We start from the raw sequence: 12,501 nt of genomic DNA, 5'->3' as shown, positions 1-12,501 counted from the left end.
AAGATTGAGGGGAAAATAATTAATAAAGAAAAACAGAAAGATGAGACGGAAAATTTAACGAAATAAAAAAGAAAGTAAAAAAGGACGGTTTTAAAAAATCAAGTCATGTTGAAAAAAAACATACATGGAAGGAGGAGGACTGATGAGATCCAAAAATCTATTGGGAGAGGAACAAAGACTGAGTGTACAGAAGAATAAAGAGAAAATCTAGCAAAGAGATGCAAACGGTATACAGTCTATTATATAAAAAATGCTCACCTCTTCTCTCATACTTCCAGTTTCAGAAATCTTATATACAGTATATGTTTAACTTAATAGATGCAATCTTTTAAAGTCTCCACTCCTTGGGTAAAATCCACGTGGCATATGCCCAAGACTTCTAATTTGATCTTTTATATTACACATGATAATATGACGTTGAATGAGTCATTTTTTCAACTCATTTAAAGCTACTTAACCTCTCTCACACATTTATCAAATTCTCTCTTTATATAAGCACAGAGTTTATCTCAGTGTCTGACTTTTCTTCAGCTGCTCTGAGCGTCATTATTCTTTCCCTCTTTTGGAATAAATTCACTACTGTGTAAAAGCCTTGAGTCGACTTTATTTCTCTATATTTTGTTAGGAAACTGGGAAATAGACATAGTGATTTAGCAAAATCATCTGCAAACATAGATGGAAATACATTATATGAGGCAAAAAAAGAGTTTGTGCAATTCTAACATGCTTGAAAGTCAATATTTGGTAGGACTGTCTTTATTCGTCCACAATGCCTAAACTTTCTTACGCAAGCCTTCTTGTACTTTCTTGTAGTAGACTTTAAAAACTTTTATTTGGTCTCAGGGCCTCAGAAGTCAAACCTAGGCTGTTGCCCCCTGACCATCCACACCAATTGCGCAAAACCGGTAGACCTTAAGATGGTCCCACACTGCTTTAATAATGTTGGGGTCTGGGCTCTGAGGAGGCCAATCCATGACTGATAGTGTTCTATTTTTTTCTTTCTATCCAGCATTATAGCAGTATGTTTGGCACCACTTCCTGAAAATTTAAGCCATTGGTAAACAGGAACCTTCCAGATAGCATTGCGTGGTGGAACAACTTATATACTGACAACAACAATTTGAACCAAAGGTTTCAAATTTGGATTCTTCACTCTAGAAGAGCTGTTGCCACTTATTTGTGTTCCAGTTCTTGTGTAATTTAGCATGCCTCAGACATTTTCTCCCCGTTTCCCCTCCTTAAAAGTAACTTCTTGACAGCCAGTCCACCATTGAGACCATTTCTGATGGGACTTTGGTAACTTTGGCAAGTAGATCTTATGTCTTGTGTCAGGTCTTGGCTGGATTGGATCAAATTAATGTTTTTCTGACAGGTTGCTTGTAACAAAGTTTCTAAAGGTACATTTTAAAATGGGTTCTCAGTTTATGTTATATGTAGATGCAATATTCCGCAGTCTTTGAGGTAGGTGTCTGTTTTATGCTTGAATCATTTATAGGTCAGCGTTAAGCGGCTCGACAAAAAGAAAAAAAACCCCAAAACTAGTACTGTACTATAAATGAGTGAAAAAGCAGCCAATGTCCAAATAAAAGATCCTCAGCCTGAAGAAAGCCTCATAACCACTTACAAATATAGCCTAGATTCTTGGAAGCAAAGTATGAAGAAGGCGTAACTCAAGACTGAGTGTACAGCTTTTATTCACTGTTTGTCTAATGAAAAATTTTTGTCTGTATATTTTCTTTTTTGGTATTTTGTTATTTTTTGGTCATTTGTTTTATTCTACATTTTTCTAATTTGTCTTTCACTCCCATTTTGTTTTCCTTCTGTCATTTTTCCTTCTCATTCATTGACCCTAAACCCTAATTGTCTTTTTTTTTTTTTTCTTCCTCTATCCAGAGGCACAGAAGCTGCCCTACTATGCATCCTATGGTCCTACACGCCTGGCTATCCATGCTCTGTGCACCAGCCACTACCTGGACCTGGTCATCACCTTCATTATCTGCATTAATGTCATCACCATGTCTCTGGAGCACTACGACCAACCACAGGTGACAGCCTTGCTTGAGGAGGATAGAGCGATGTTTTGAACAAATCTGCTGTTTCTTTCTCAGTCTCATCAAAAGCTTCTGAGTAGGTGTTGATGGTTAAAAGTTGCCATTTCCTGAGGGAAGTGGCCAGCCCGCTGCTCTGAATCAGCAATAAATACTGCCAAAAACTAAAGCATATCTTGAAGTGCTGGAATATAAAAAAAGTAAGAAAAGGCTCTTCACGTGTTAAATGGATGGTAACAGTTGACTTTTTTATGCCATGTTCTTGCTACCCTAATGAAATAGCATAATCAAATGGTTTAACATATGATCACTAAGGAGGAAATGAAACTACCAGAGCAACCCACTCAAATCAGTCAGGATCTTTCCCTGTGGTGTTGCCCCCACTGTTTCCTCTCACATTTCTGACCTGTGGCATGTAGGCTGTATACGACTTGTCGTGGTGTTCGGTCTCAGTGTTGAGCTGAAAATGTTCTTATCTTGAGAGACAATTGTGGCAAACATATAAGGTATTAGCCACTTACATAGCTGTACACAGACAGCCCACGGAGCTCATTATTTTCAGTTGACTGTGTGAATTGCCATTGACATCCAAAGGCTATCGCCCACACATGCGAGGCTATCGTCAAAGAACTGCAGGGTTTATGGCTACATAACACTTGACTGAAGCCCTTTGGGAATAAAGGAAAGAAATGTAGCTGAAATGGTATTATAAAGGCTGCTTAAAGTGGAAAAGTTAAAAACACTGGCCTTTGACTTAACTCGTTTAACAATGAAAATAATTACATTTTTGTCTTCAGAGCAGAACTGCTGTAAAAATGAATGGTTTTGTAAGAGCTTTAACAGTAAAGTAACCTGACAAAAACACATTTTGAAAAAGATCTATATTATAAAATAAGTTATAACGGTTATTTTTTTCCTTTATCTGAACCTGAACAAACAAAATTGTTCCTAGTCCTATAAAGCTATGGACAGTTAGTTTTGCCTGGTATAAAAACAGAAAACAGGGAAGAAACTCCCCAGCCACTTTTTCATCATCCAGGTCATCATAGTCTAAGGAGCTTGCAAAGAAAGGTCTCGACTTCTTTAAGTTTCTTGAAGACATTTCACCTCTCATCCGAGAAGCTGTACAGTGTAGCGAGGAACGCTCAGACCTCTACATCGGAGAGACCATACAGCCACTTCATAAATGCACGGCACAGCATAGAGGAGCCACCTCGACAAGACAAGACTCGGCTTTTCCATCTGCATCTAAAGGTCACTCTTTCGAGGACGCCAATGTGTAGGCGCCTTAACGCCCGCTCAGATCCTGGGCCATTTGACCTCAGGAAATCACATGATAGGGGGGGGGCTAGGTTTCGCATTGGGCTCAAAAACCCAAAACCTTGGCTGATTCTGACCTATTTTTACACCTTGGCCTTGGTGATTAGGTAGAGGATCAATAGGGGGTCCATGACCCTCTTTGGGGACAGTCCCATAGGGCTTAAAATCTGTGACTCTCCACCAGTTGCTCTTAAAACTGAAGAAGCTTCTCAGATGAGAAGAAATTTCAAGAAATCCAGACGCTTTTCTTTCCAAGTTCCTTAGACATCCTAAAATGCTTAACCTTATAGATTAACACGACTAATTCTGGAAATCCTTCAGGTATTTTCTGGTCTTGATTATCTGTGTGTTTTAAGCTGTGATTTTGTAGCACTGTGGCGACCAGAGAGGGTAGATGGCCAATAGCATTCGCTGATTTCAAATGACTTATGGGTAAAAAAAATAAATAAAGGAGGTTCTGAATTAAACTTCTCTCAACTTCAACGCAATTGATTGAAGCAACCACCAATGAGAGGACAGGAAATCATCTGCCCTGAAAATACGTTACCTAGACAACCAGAAACATCCTCTAGCAACCAATTGTCAGCATGAAGGCATGCACAATGACCAACTCACTCTCTATTTGGTCTCAGCTTCAAAACTAGTACTAAAAGTATTTTACCATAAGTCAAAAATCTACAAAGATCATTTAAAATAGCATCGTTATGCAGTTAAAGTCCAAACATCTGTTTGAAAATGGCAAATTTCTACTACCTCTCAACACACGCTTTGTTAATATGTAATTAGACTTGTTGTGGATAATCTGGTTTAATTATGTGCACTGAACATTACAAATGTTTGACTTGTGTAGCCCTTTTTTTGTCTGACTCATTAATACCAGCGTAGTAGAAAAAATGCTCTCTGTTTCTCCCTAGAGTGTGACATAATTTAGCTGTCTGTCTCAATTAAGCTCTCCTCTATTAAAAGAAATTTGTTGGCAAGTGCAAATGTTGCTGACTCTGGCAAAACGGATTCACTGAACAACAATTCTCATAACTTGCTGTGTTATTTGCTTCATTCTTCAGTGAACTGATAAAAAGACCATTTTACTGGCGTGAAAAAAGATAACAAATGTGCTTGTAATAGGTCACGGGAGAGGTGATATTAACTGTCTGCTGTTGTTGTCTCAGTTCTAACCTCTCTGTCCATCTTTCACCTCTCTTACTCCCAGTCTCTGGAGACTGCATTAAAGTACTGCAACTACTTCTTCACGTCCACATTCGTGATCGAGGCCTCTCTCAAACTGGTAGCTTTTGGCTTTCGGCGCTTCTTCAAGGACAGGTACAGTCCCGGCTGCACTAAATCTTTGAAGCATGCAAAACTGATAAAATCTGTTATGTTATACTATAGCACCAGCAGCAAGTTAATCCTTGTACAGTCCATATTCTGGTATTATATACCACGGCCTTATCTCTTATATTTCTTCCTAATAGAGAAGCAGCTGCTTGCTGTGGCCAGCTAAGCTCTGAGAGACGACAGGAAAAAAATACAAGATCACAGATTCAAGGGCAAAACTTACACACGCAGATTACTTTGTGATTATGTCTTCCAGCACTCCTATACCTTCTTATAAATTGAATCATCTATTAAATGTACATAGAACCAGATTTGTCGTTAGTGAAAGCCGCCGTGTTCCCCCACCATGTTTGACTACAGTGGCCGTGATGGACATCTCCCTGTCAACTAATTGTGTTTTACGTATTTGCCTAGAGACCGACTATATATGTAAAACACCAAAGGGGAAGGAGAAGTTATAGGTGTTTGCATGCGATGGAGCGACATTTTAATTTGTGTCTGCAACTTCCGACTCAAGATATGAAGCATCATACCTATGTTTTATCTGCAGAGGAACTAACACGTGAAGGAAAGAGACAACGTTACCAGCAACTTCATCAAATATCATCCTCTTCCTCCTCTCAAGTCAGACAAACATGCTTATTTATTCCCAATATTGTTGCAGTCAGTTATTGTCTGCAAATTAGATATGCAACACTCCTGTCTCCGTACAGCTACCAGCTGTTGTTAGTGTCCTAAAAATTACGCTTTCTCTCTGACATACATTTTCATTACGTTCTCGCATCATATTTATTCACGTAAGTGTCTCAAGAGTTCAACAAGTCAGACAGTTTCACCAACACCTGCTAATAGCAGCTAACCCTGTTAAGTCTAATTGTTGAATGTTGTCATTGGGCTTCTTAAATTTGTAAGTCTGAGTTCAATCTATAGGATCAAGACATCCCTTTGATCCTGACCACCTCTCCAGCCACTCTGTGCTGGGGGAGGATTTATTGTACATACATCCTATCTGCAAGATCTGTTTCTTCTGTTGTAAGCTTCCTGCTTTTATGACCCTTTTGGTCAGCAGGAGGTCACACACACGCACACACACACACATTCTTGCACATGCATATACGTGCTTACACATACACACACACACACACACAGTGCCTTGTCTTAGAACCACTGGGGGTTTTACAGAGGGAGGTGCTCGTGCTGTGACGTGTATTGTAACAGTTTGTCAATAAATAGCTGCGAGGGAAGCTGCTCTTGGGGGGATTTTGGGCATGAGACAGGTTAGGAGCGTGAGCTCCAAGAGCTGGTTCTTGACCAAAAACTTTCCTCGTTAGCGAGTGAAAAACCGGTTGTAGATGTTCTGTTATGTCTTGATGTCTTCATGATGAATAAGTCTCTAAACTAGCGGGGCTTGTGGAAACACAGACCCAACAAACCCCAGCTAACAGTGGCTAACAGAAGCAGAAACAGACAGAAACGTTCTGCATATCCTCAGGAACTCACCTCAGTATGTCTGTCATTGGCCACAAGTCGGCTTCTTTGACTCATTGACTCAGATCAGACTCCTTTCACAAAGTTTTACAGCCTCTTCCAGAGTAAATAGACGTGGACGTTTCTCACCCTGCATTGACAGCTGAGGTAAACGGTGGACTCACAGCACTCTACTGAAACTCTGGGGAGAATCAGGTCCAAACAGTTGCAGAAACATGCCAGCTGTGGTCATTATGAGTACAAATTGAATGTTTTTGCTCTCACAAAAACATGTTTTTCCTACAGGAATATACACTTGAATTTGGAACACAGAACTCAGTTTACTGCTATCTACTGACATCTAGTAGTGGAAATTTTATACATTGTACCTTTAAGAAAGATTGTTTATGTTTGGCACTAACTTTTGCCAGAAATTGTCAATCCACAAAAAAACAGCCTACAGTGAATGAAAATAGGGACTGTAACAGGTATCATACAAAGAGCATAATATGCAATCTCAAAAAAGGTGAAGAAGACCATTTTTAGAGAATGCTTGCTTTCTTATTCCACACGTTTCAAGTTCTGCACTTCTGTTCAGGTTGTTTATTTTCTCTTCAGGCTTTTGTGCCTAATTAGAACCACAAAGAGCTAAATCCTGCTTTAGATATCATTGGCAGGTATTTCCTGTGTGAGAATGCAGTGTCGGTGAGCCTGCTAGTATATTAACAGCATACACTATGAAGTTGCTAAGAGACCTGGTTAGATCTATGGACAGATGGATGGTGACAAAAATGTGTTGTTTAAATATAACCAACCGACTATGCCAGCACTGTGTAAAGAGAATAAGATCCAAGCCCCTTTTACACAAGTTTTTGATGATGTCATCGGTCAATTATATGGTGAATGTTTAATTTAAAAACACGATCCAACTGTGCAGGTGCAGAAAGTCTTGAATTTTTAACTCATTTCCATATCTTCACCCAGCATCATAGCAATCCTGCAGGGCTCTTCTCTCAGTTACGTATACAAGACCGTGGAGCAGCTGTGAGAGTGTTGGCGAATATTATTCGACCCTACTATGTAGATTTATTATTGCTGCTTCCGATCCATTTCAAGAACTGTGCTGGAGAAAATTGCTATTGGTTATTTCTGCCCCTCTTGCTTTCAAAATTACTTCTTCCGACCTATTTGAATGTCCATCTTTCTATGTGTCTCAGTTTTAGTTAGTCACGGTATTTCTTCTAGTGTGCATTACATTTCATGGCTCTCTTTCTCTATGTCCTTCCTCTCTCTTCTTTTGCAGCACCTTTGACTTTTTCTGTCTTCACCCTTGTGTGTCTTTTTGGAAACCCCTGGGTTTATTAGGCAACCCTGTTTTGAGTGTGTTTACACTGTGTGAGTCTGTCTGTGTGCCGCTTCTTGTTGTTCCGGCACTAAGATATTGTCTAGCGTGAAACGCAGTGGGGAAACATTCCCCCGGGCAATAATTTTGCTGTAACCCGAGTGAAAAGTGAAGGAAACGTTGCTACATTTAAAAAAAAATAAGGGGGGAATGTATATTTAAGGAAGTGCACATGTCATTTAAAGTAAGAAAGGTCAGGTCTCTTTCATATATAAGGGTTTTAAAGGTTCTTTCATAATATAGCTACTCAACAACAATATAACTGAAGAATGTCCTCTTTATGTTTGTTGTCTGATGAGATTATGCGATGCTTGTTTCAGAATTAGCATTACAATATGAAGTTTGCATCAAAACTTTGACAAAAATATCAAAATCCACATTATTTATTTAACTTTACATTCATGAATTCTCCCACATGAGCCATTTAGTAACTCTTTTTTGACCAATAAAATGACAACAGGCTACATAAATCACTCAGCAGATATTGTTTCTTTGTCCAAGTTTGCATTGTATTCAAACTCTTATCCTACTATTATTATAAATATTCATAGCTGGAGCAGGCCTTAGGGTAATGGTGAGCTGTTACCAATTCTTCTGCCAAGTCAGTTGTGCGAGAGTAAGGCCAATTATGCACAAATGTGATGTAGAACATTAATATTCATTGGGAAATTAACATGACACCGACCATGATGTGTGCAGTCATGAAATCCTGAGCAATTCATCCTCGTTCTCCTTTTTTTAAGACTCACATTATATTCCGTCGGGTTCGGTATTTTTCCGGTATGTTGAAAAGTCGTTGTGCGTGTCTGTGTGTGTAGGTGGAACCAGTTGGATTTGGCCATTGTGCTGTTGTCAGTGATGGGCATCACCCTGGAAGAGATTGAGATCAATGCCTCGCTCCCCATCAACCCCACCATCATCAGGATCATGAGGGTGCTCAGGATAGCACGAGGTATACCACAACCCACAGAGGCACACGTCCTTAACCTGCCCATGGTGTTTTCTTATGCCTCAAACTTCATCTTACATTACTTCTTTTATTATTTTATATTTTTATACATGTGCTTGTCCCTTACCCGTTTCCTAATTTACCATTTTTCCAGAGAAAATTAGTCAGAGGTTTTGTGTGTTTTGCTTCTGTTTCAGTTTTCTGTAGCTGTTGTTTGAGCTATAGTGTGCCCAGCTGTTCTTTAATATCACCCAGCAGTCGAGATAAATTAAAAGTCATGTATATTTCCACATCGCTAATTTCAATTTAGTTCTCACAAAATGATTGTGTTCATTATTTTTGTAAATGAAGCTTTTGAAAATGAAATCAGAGGAGCCTAACAGAAGCTTAGCAGGTGTAATCTCTCATGTCCTGGAAGCTTTTTATGTTAAATATTACAGACATGTTCATTTTTGTTTGATTTAACTTGTGGAAGTGATGAATGTTTCTTTATGTGTTTAATTCAATCTATGAAACAGCATTTAGGGAGCCTTCAAACCTACCACTGAACGAAGACACATGGATAACGATGACTAGTTGTGTTGACTGCTTAAGAATTTTAGACTGGCCTACTGACTGACTGAGTAACTTGAAAAAGAGGCTCACTGAGGTTGATATCAGTATCCAGATATCACTGAGATTTGCTCTTGTTTTTAACTTGACTCTCATTTTGCATCTGTGCTCTAATAAATCTGGGGAAATTGAAGGACCAGTTCTTTGGGCTGTCCTCTTAACTTCACACTGTGGGGGATAAAGGCTAATTACATCAATCTCACTTAATCCTCGCCCTCTCTTACCATCACCCTCTGCCCTCCATAATTCTGTTCAGGGACCTCTGAGTGGACCCATGGGTAATATGCTAACTAAACAGCAGCCAGTGGTAATTAAGAAGCAAGTGGGGTATTTGATGATGAGTGTGAGGGCTACTGGTGACTTTTAGTCTTTCTTCTCTTAACATTTTTGCCACTGTATATGAATGTTAACTAATTTGTAACTGTGAGAGAGAATATTAAAATGTTCCACAGTCGTTTCATACAAGTGGATTAATTCCAACTCGCTAGTGGGATAATACAATAGAATATTCATCCGACTGTTTTGTTGTATGTTGGCAGTTATTGTTAGTTTTTCTCTAAAAGTGTCCAGTACAATGAAATGTTACGGCAACATTAAAAGAAAAATATTATTGTTCATTTTGAGATTAAACTCTCAGAGTAAATTCAGAATGTGGAGATGAAATTTGTCGTTTCAAGTCAAATAACTGCCACAGCGTTTATGCCGTCTACTAAATGCCTGTGTAGAAACAGCATGATCAGCTGTCTTTTTGTGTCTTGTTGTAAATCATAGTGTGACCATTAGTAATCTGCCCATTGATGTTTCATTTCATTGTTTCATTTTGCGCAAATCTGGCCAAATTTCTGTGGTCTTTCCTACTGACTATATGCATCTTTCTGTCCTTATATTTGTCACCACACAGTGTTTATGTGCTAAAAAAGAAAGAATTTATTTGTACTAAAAGCAATTCTAAAGTACGATTTAACTAACCCATCTAATAAAACATTGTAATTATTTTCAAATTGTTACTTTGACTTTATTCTCAAAATGAATAATAACATGTTTTTTTCTTAATGTGGCCCTAATACTCCTTCAAAGTCCAAGGACTGCATTTGAACAAATAAAATCTCATTTAATGTTTTTAGCATGACCCAGTATAATAATAATCTACCCCACAATATAATGACCGTGCTTGTGAATTATTAGCTGGCAGGGATGCTAGCTTTTCCCTTGAACTAATGGTGTAAGCCTTAGTTTTTCAGTGTTATAAACTCTTTGTAGGCTTGACATTTTTAATGAACCAGATGGACACATTCAAAACAGTCAGTGAACAAACAGCTCTACCAGCTAGACTTTGAGTGTAAGTATTGCCTAGCTGCTACTCCAAAATAGTCAACAGGTATATAGAAATGAGAACGCTATTATTTGTGTTCATTTTATATTTTGTATAAAAATAAAACCCAGAGAAGTGAAAAAAGAAAGATGACAAATGCAACCATTAATTTGGAAGTGTAGCACATTTAGCCTCAGAAGCAGCTGTCTCCCAGAGAAACTTTTTCCTATAACTTGGAAAACAAACAAAAACAAATACTGGAAATAAAATACTGTTACTATGCAAATATGCTCAAATTTATATATACTTTAAAAACTATATAAATTACATGTTTTTTACAATACTCAGTTTTTAGCTAAGTATTTACTGTTGTCTGATTCTTAGCTAACTGTGGACGAGCTGCAGTGAAGACAGGGGAAACCAGTCTGTCTGATCCACGTTCAGACTCATTAAATTCCCTTTCTGCCTTACTCTGATGCTGGACTTGAAGTTCAGCAGGTTGTTTCAACCACGCCTATCAGCCTAAACACTTAAAGTTGCCAACATGTGGTTGGTTGATTAGATATTTATGCTAGCAAGCAGTTGAACTGTTGTCCCGAACAAAGTGACCAATGAGGATATATAGTGTTACTGAGCAGTCATAATATCAACCACAGAACTATAATTTATATCCTACAGATACCAAATTAGATGTAATATGAAACCTGACATTGAAATAATGTACAGCCATGCTTTTTTACGAACTGTAGCATTGCTGAGGCTAATTTCCAACCAGGTGCCAAAACAATCATCATATGTCATAGTTCATTAGACAGAAGTCCTCCTTCAGAACTGTAGATATTTAATTGCAGTACCAGATCTTACAGGACAAAGTCCCAGCGGTCAAAATATAGTCAAAGTTATTAAAATGATTGGCAAACAGCATTTTTTTTAAAAAGTCGCTGTGATCGAGCATTAAAGACTCTAAAATGTTTTCAGCAAATAAAGGCAGCAACTGCCTGTAAGTAAAGCTGTTGGCTGTATGTTTTGGTGAAAAGGTTATTAAGAGTTGTTCTCTTCGTGGGCTGTAACCACTGCTTTCACCCTCTCTTTGTCACGCACTGTGTATCTTCACTAAGAACTGTGAAGAGCAGCCCATCTCCCAGGAGGTTATATTGTTCCTTGCTGTTCTCTGTGAGAATACTCTCATGTTTTCCTCTGGCTCCAGTAATTACCGAGTTCCTCCAGAAATTGGACATCTGGGAATTGTCGAAGGTCGCTTATGATGAGCTGGGAAACCTGTTCCATGTATTGATCGTTTACTGTCTCTCTTTCTCTCTCTGCCCACACCTTATGTATCTATCTTGACTTTTCTCCTCCATCCCTCTGGTGTCTTTAGTCTTTCTGTCTTTGGTATTACCGTATTTCCCGGACTACAAAGCGCACCTGAATATTAGCCGCACAAGCTAAAATCAGGGGAAAATCCTGTTTTGTACATACATTAGCCGCACCTGACTAAAAGCCGCAGGTGTTTCAATGTTGACTTATCATATGTAAGAGAATATGCACAAAGGGAATTGTCAGGAAAGAGATGGCTGTTTGGAGACACACCCCTTTTATTAATATTTTGAAAAACAAGTTATGGGTACATATTTGCACATGTAGTACATAACAGTAACCTACAGCACACCAGAAAAATAGATTCGGACTACCTTTTAGGCTCAGGTGAAGTGACACGGAGAAGAAAAGTCAGTCATTCACCATCTTTCTCTTCTTCCTGCGCACTAAAACCACCAAATTCCTCTTCTCCAATGTCGGAAACGAACAGGCTCAGGATGGCTTCGTCATCCACTCTCCGCTTCTCTCCTTCGTTGTCACTTTCAAAACCAAAGAAATCCTCGTTGTCAGTGTCAGAGTCGAACACCCTCAGAAGGGCCGTGGCGGTGTCCTCCTCTCCATCATGCAGCAGTCCAGCCCTTCAAAATCCGTTGGTGATCGTGGATGTTTTCGCACTTTTCCACACTGTCAGAATCCACCGGTGGAGTTGGGCATAACTTGCTTTTCGCAAGTTTATCGC

At 38.9% G+C, this 12,501-nt stretch overlaps 1 protein-coding gene across 3 annotated transcripts in view; it reads left to right on the top strand.

Annotated features, from left to right (window-relative positions):
* LOC147327215 (voltage-dependent T-type calcium channel subunit alpha-1I-like) overlaps positions 1-12,501 on the top strand; it is a 179,534-nt gene that overhangs the window by 133,859 nt on the left and 33,174 nt on the right. For all 3 annotated transcript variants that reach the window (XM_086294862.1, XM_086294861.1, XM_086294863.1), the window contains exons 25-27: positions 1,894-2,045; positions 4,579-4,688; positions 8,391-8,524. In XM_086294862.1, the coding sequence (XP_086150988.1) occupies positions 1,894-2,045; positions 4,579-4,688; positions 8,391-8,524 (396 nt within the window). The remainder of the gene's footprint in view (positions 1-1,893; positions 2,046-4,578; positions 4,689-8,390; positions 8,525-12,501) is intronic.

This window comes from Aulonocara sp. 'chitande type north' Nkhata Bay, linkage group LG6, assembly GCF_057382095.1.
Source record: "Aulonocara sp. 'chitande type north' Nkhata Bay isolate Kocher_YH1m ecotype deep benthic linkage group LG6, A_spYH_male_GT1.1, whole genome shotgun sequence".
Taxonomy (NCBI): domain Eukaryota; kingdom Metazoa; phylum Chordata; class Actinopteri; order Cichliformes; family Cichlidae; genus Aulonocara; species Aulonocara sp. 'chitande type north' Nkhata Bay.
The sequence above is the reverse complement of the archived record's forward strand: the minus strand, read 5'-3'. Positions and strand labels throughout refer to the sequence as shown.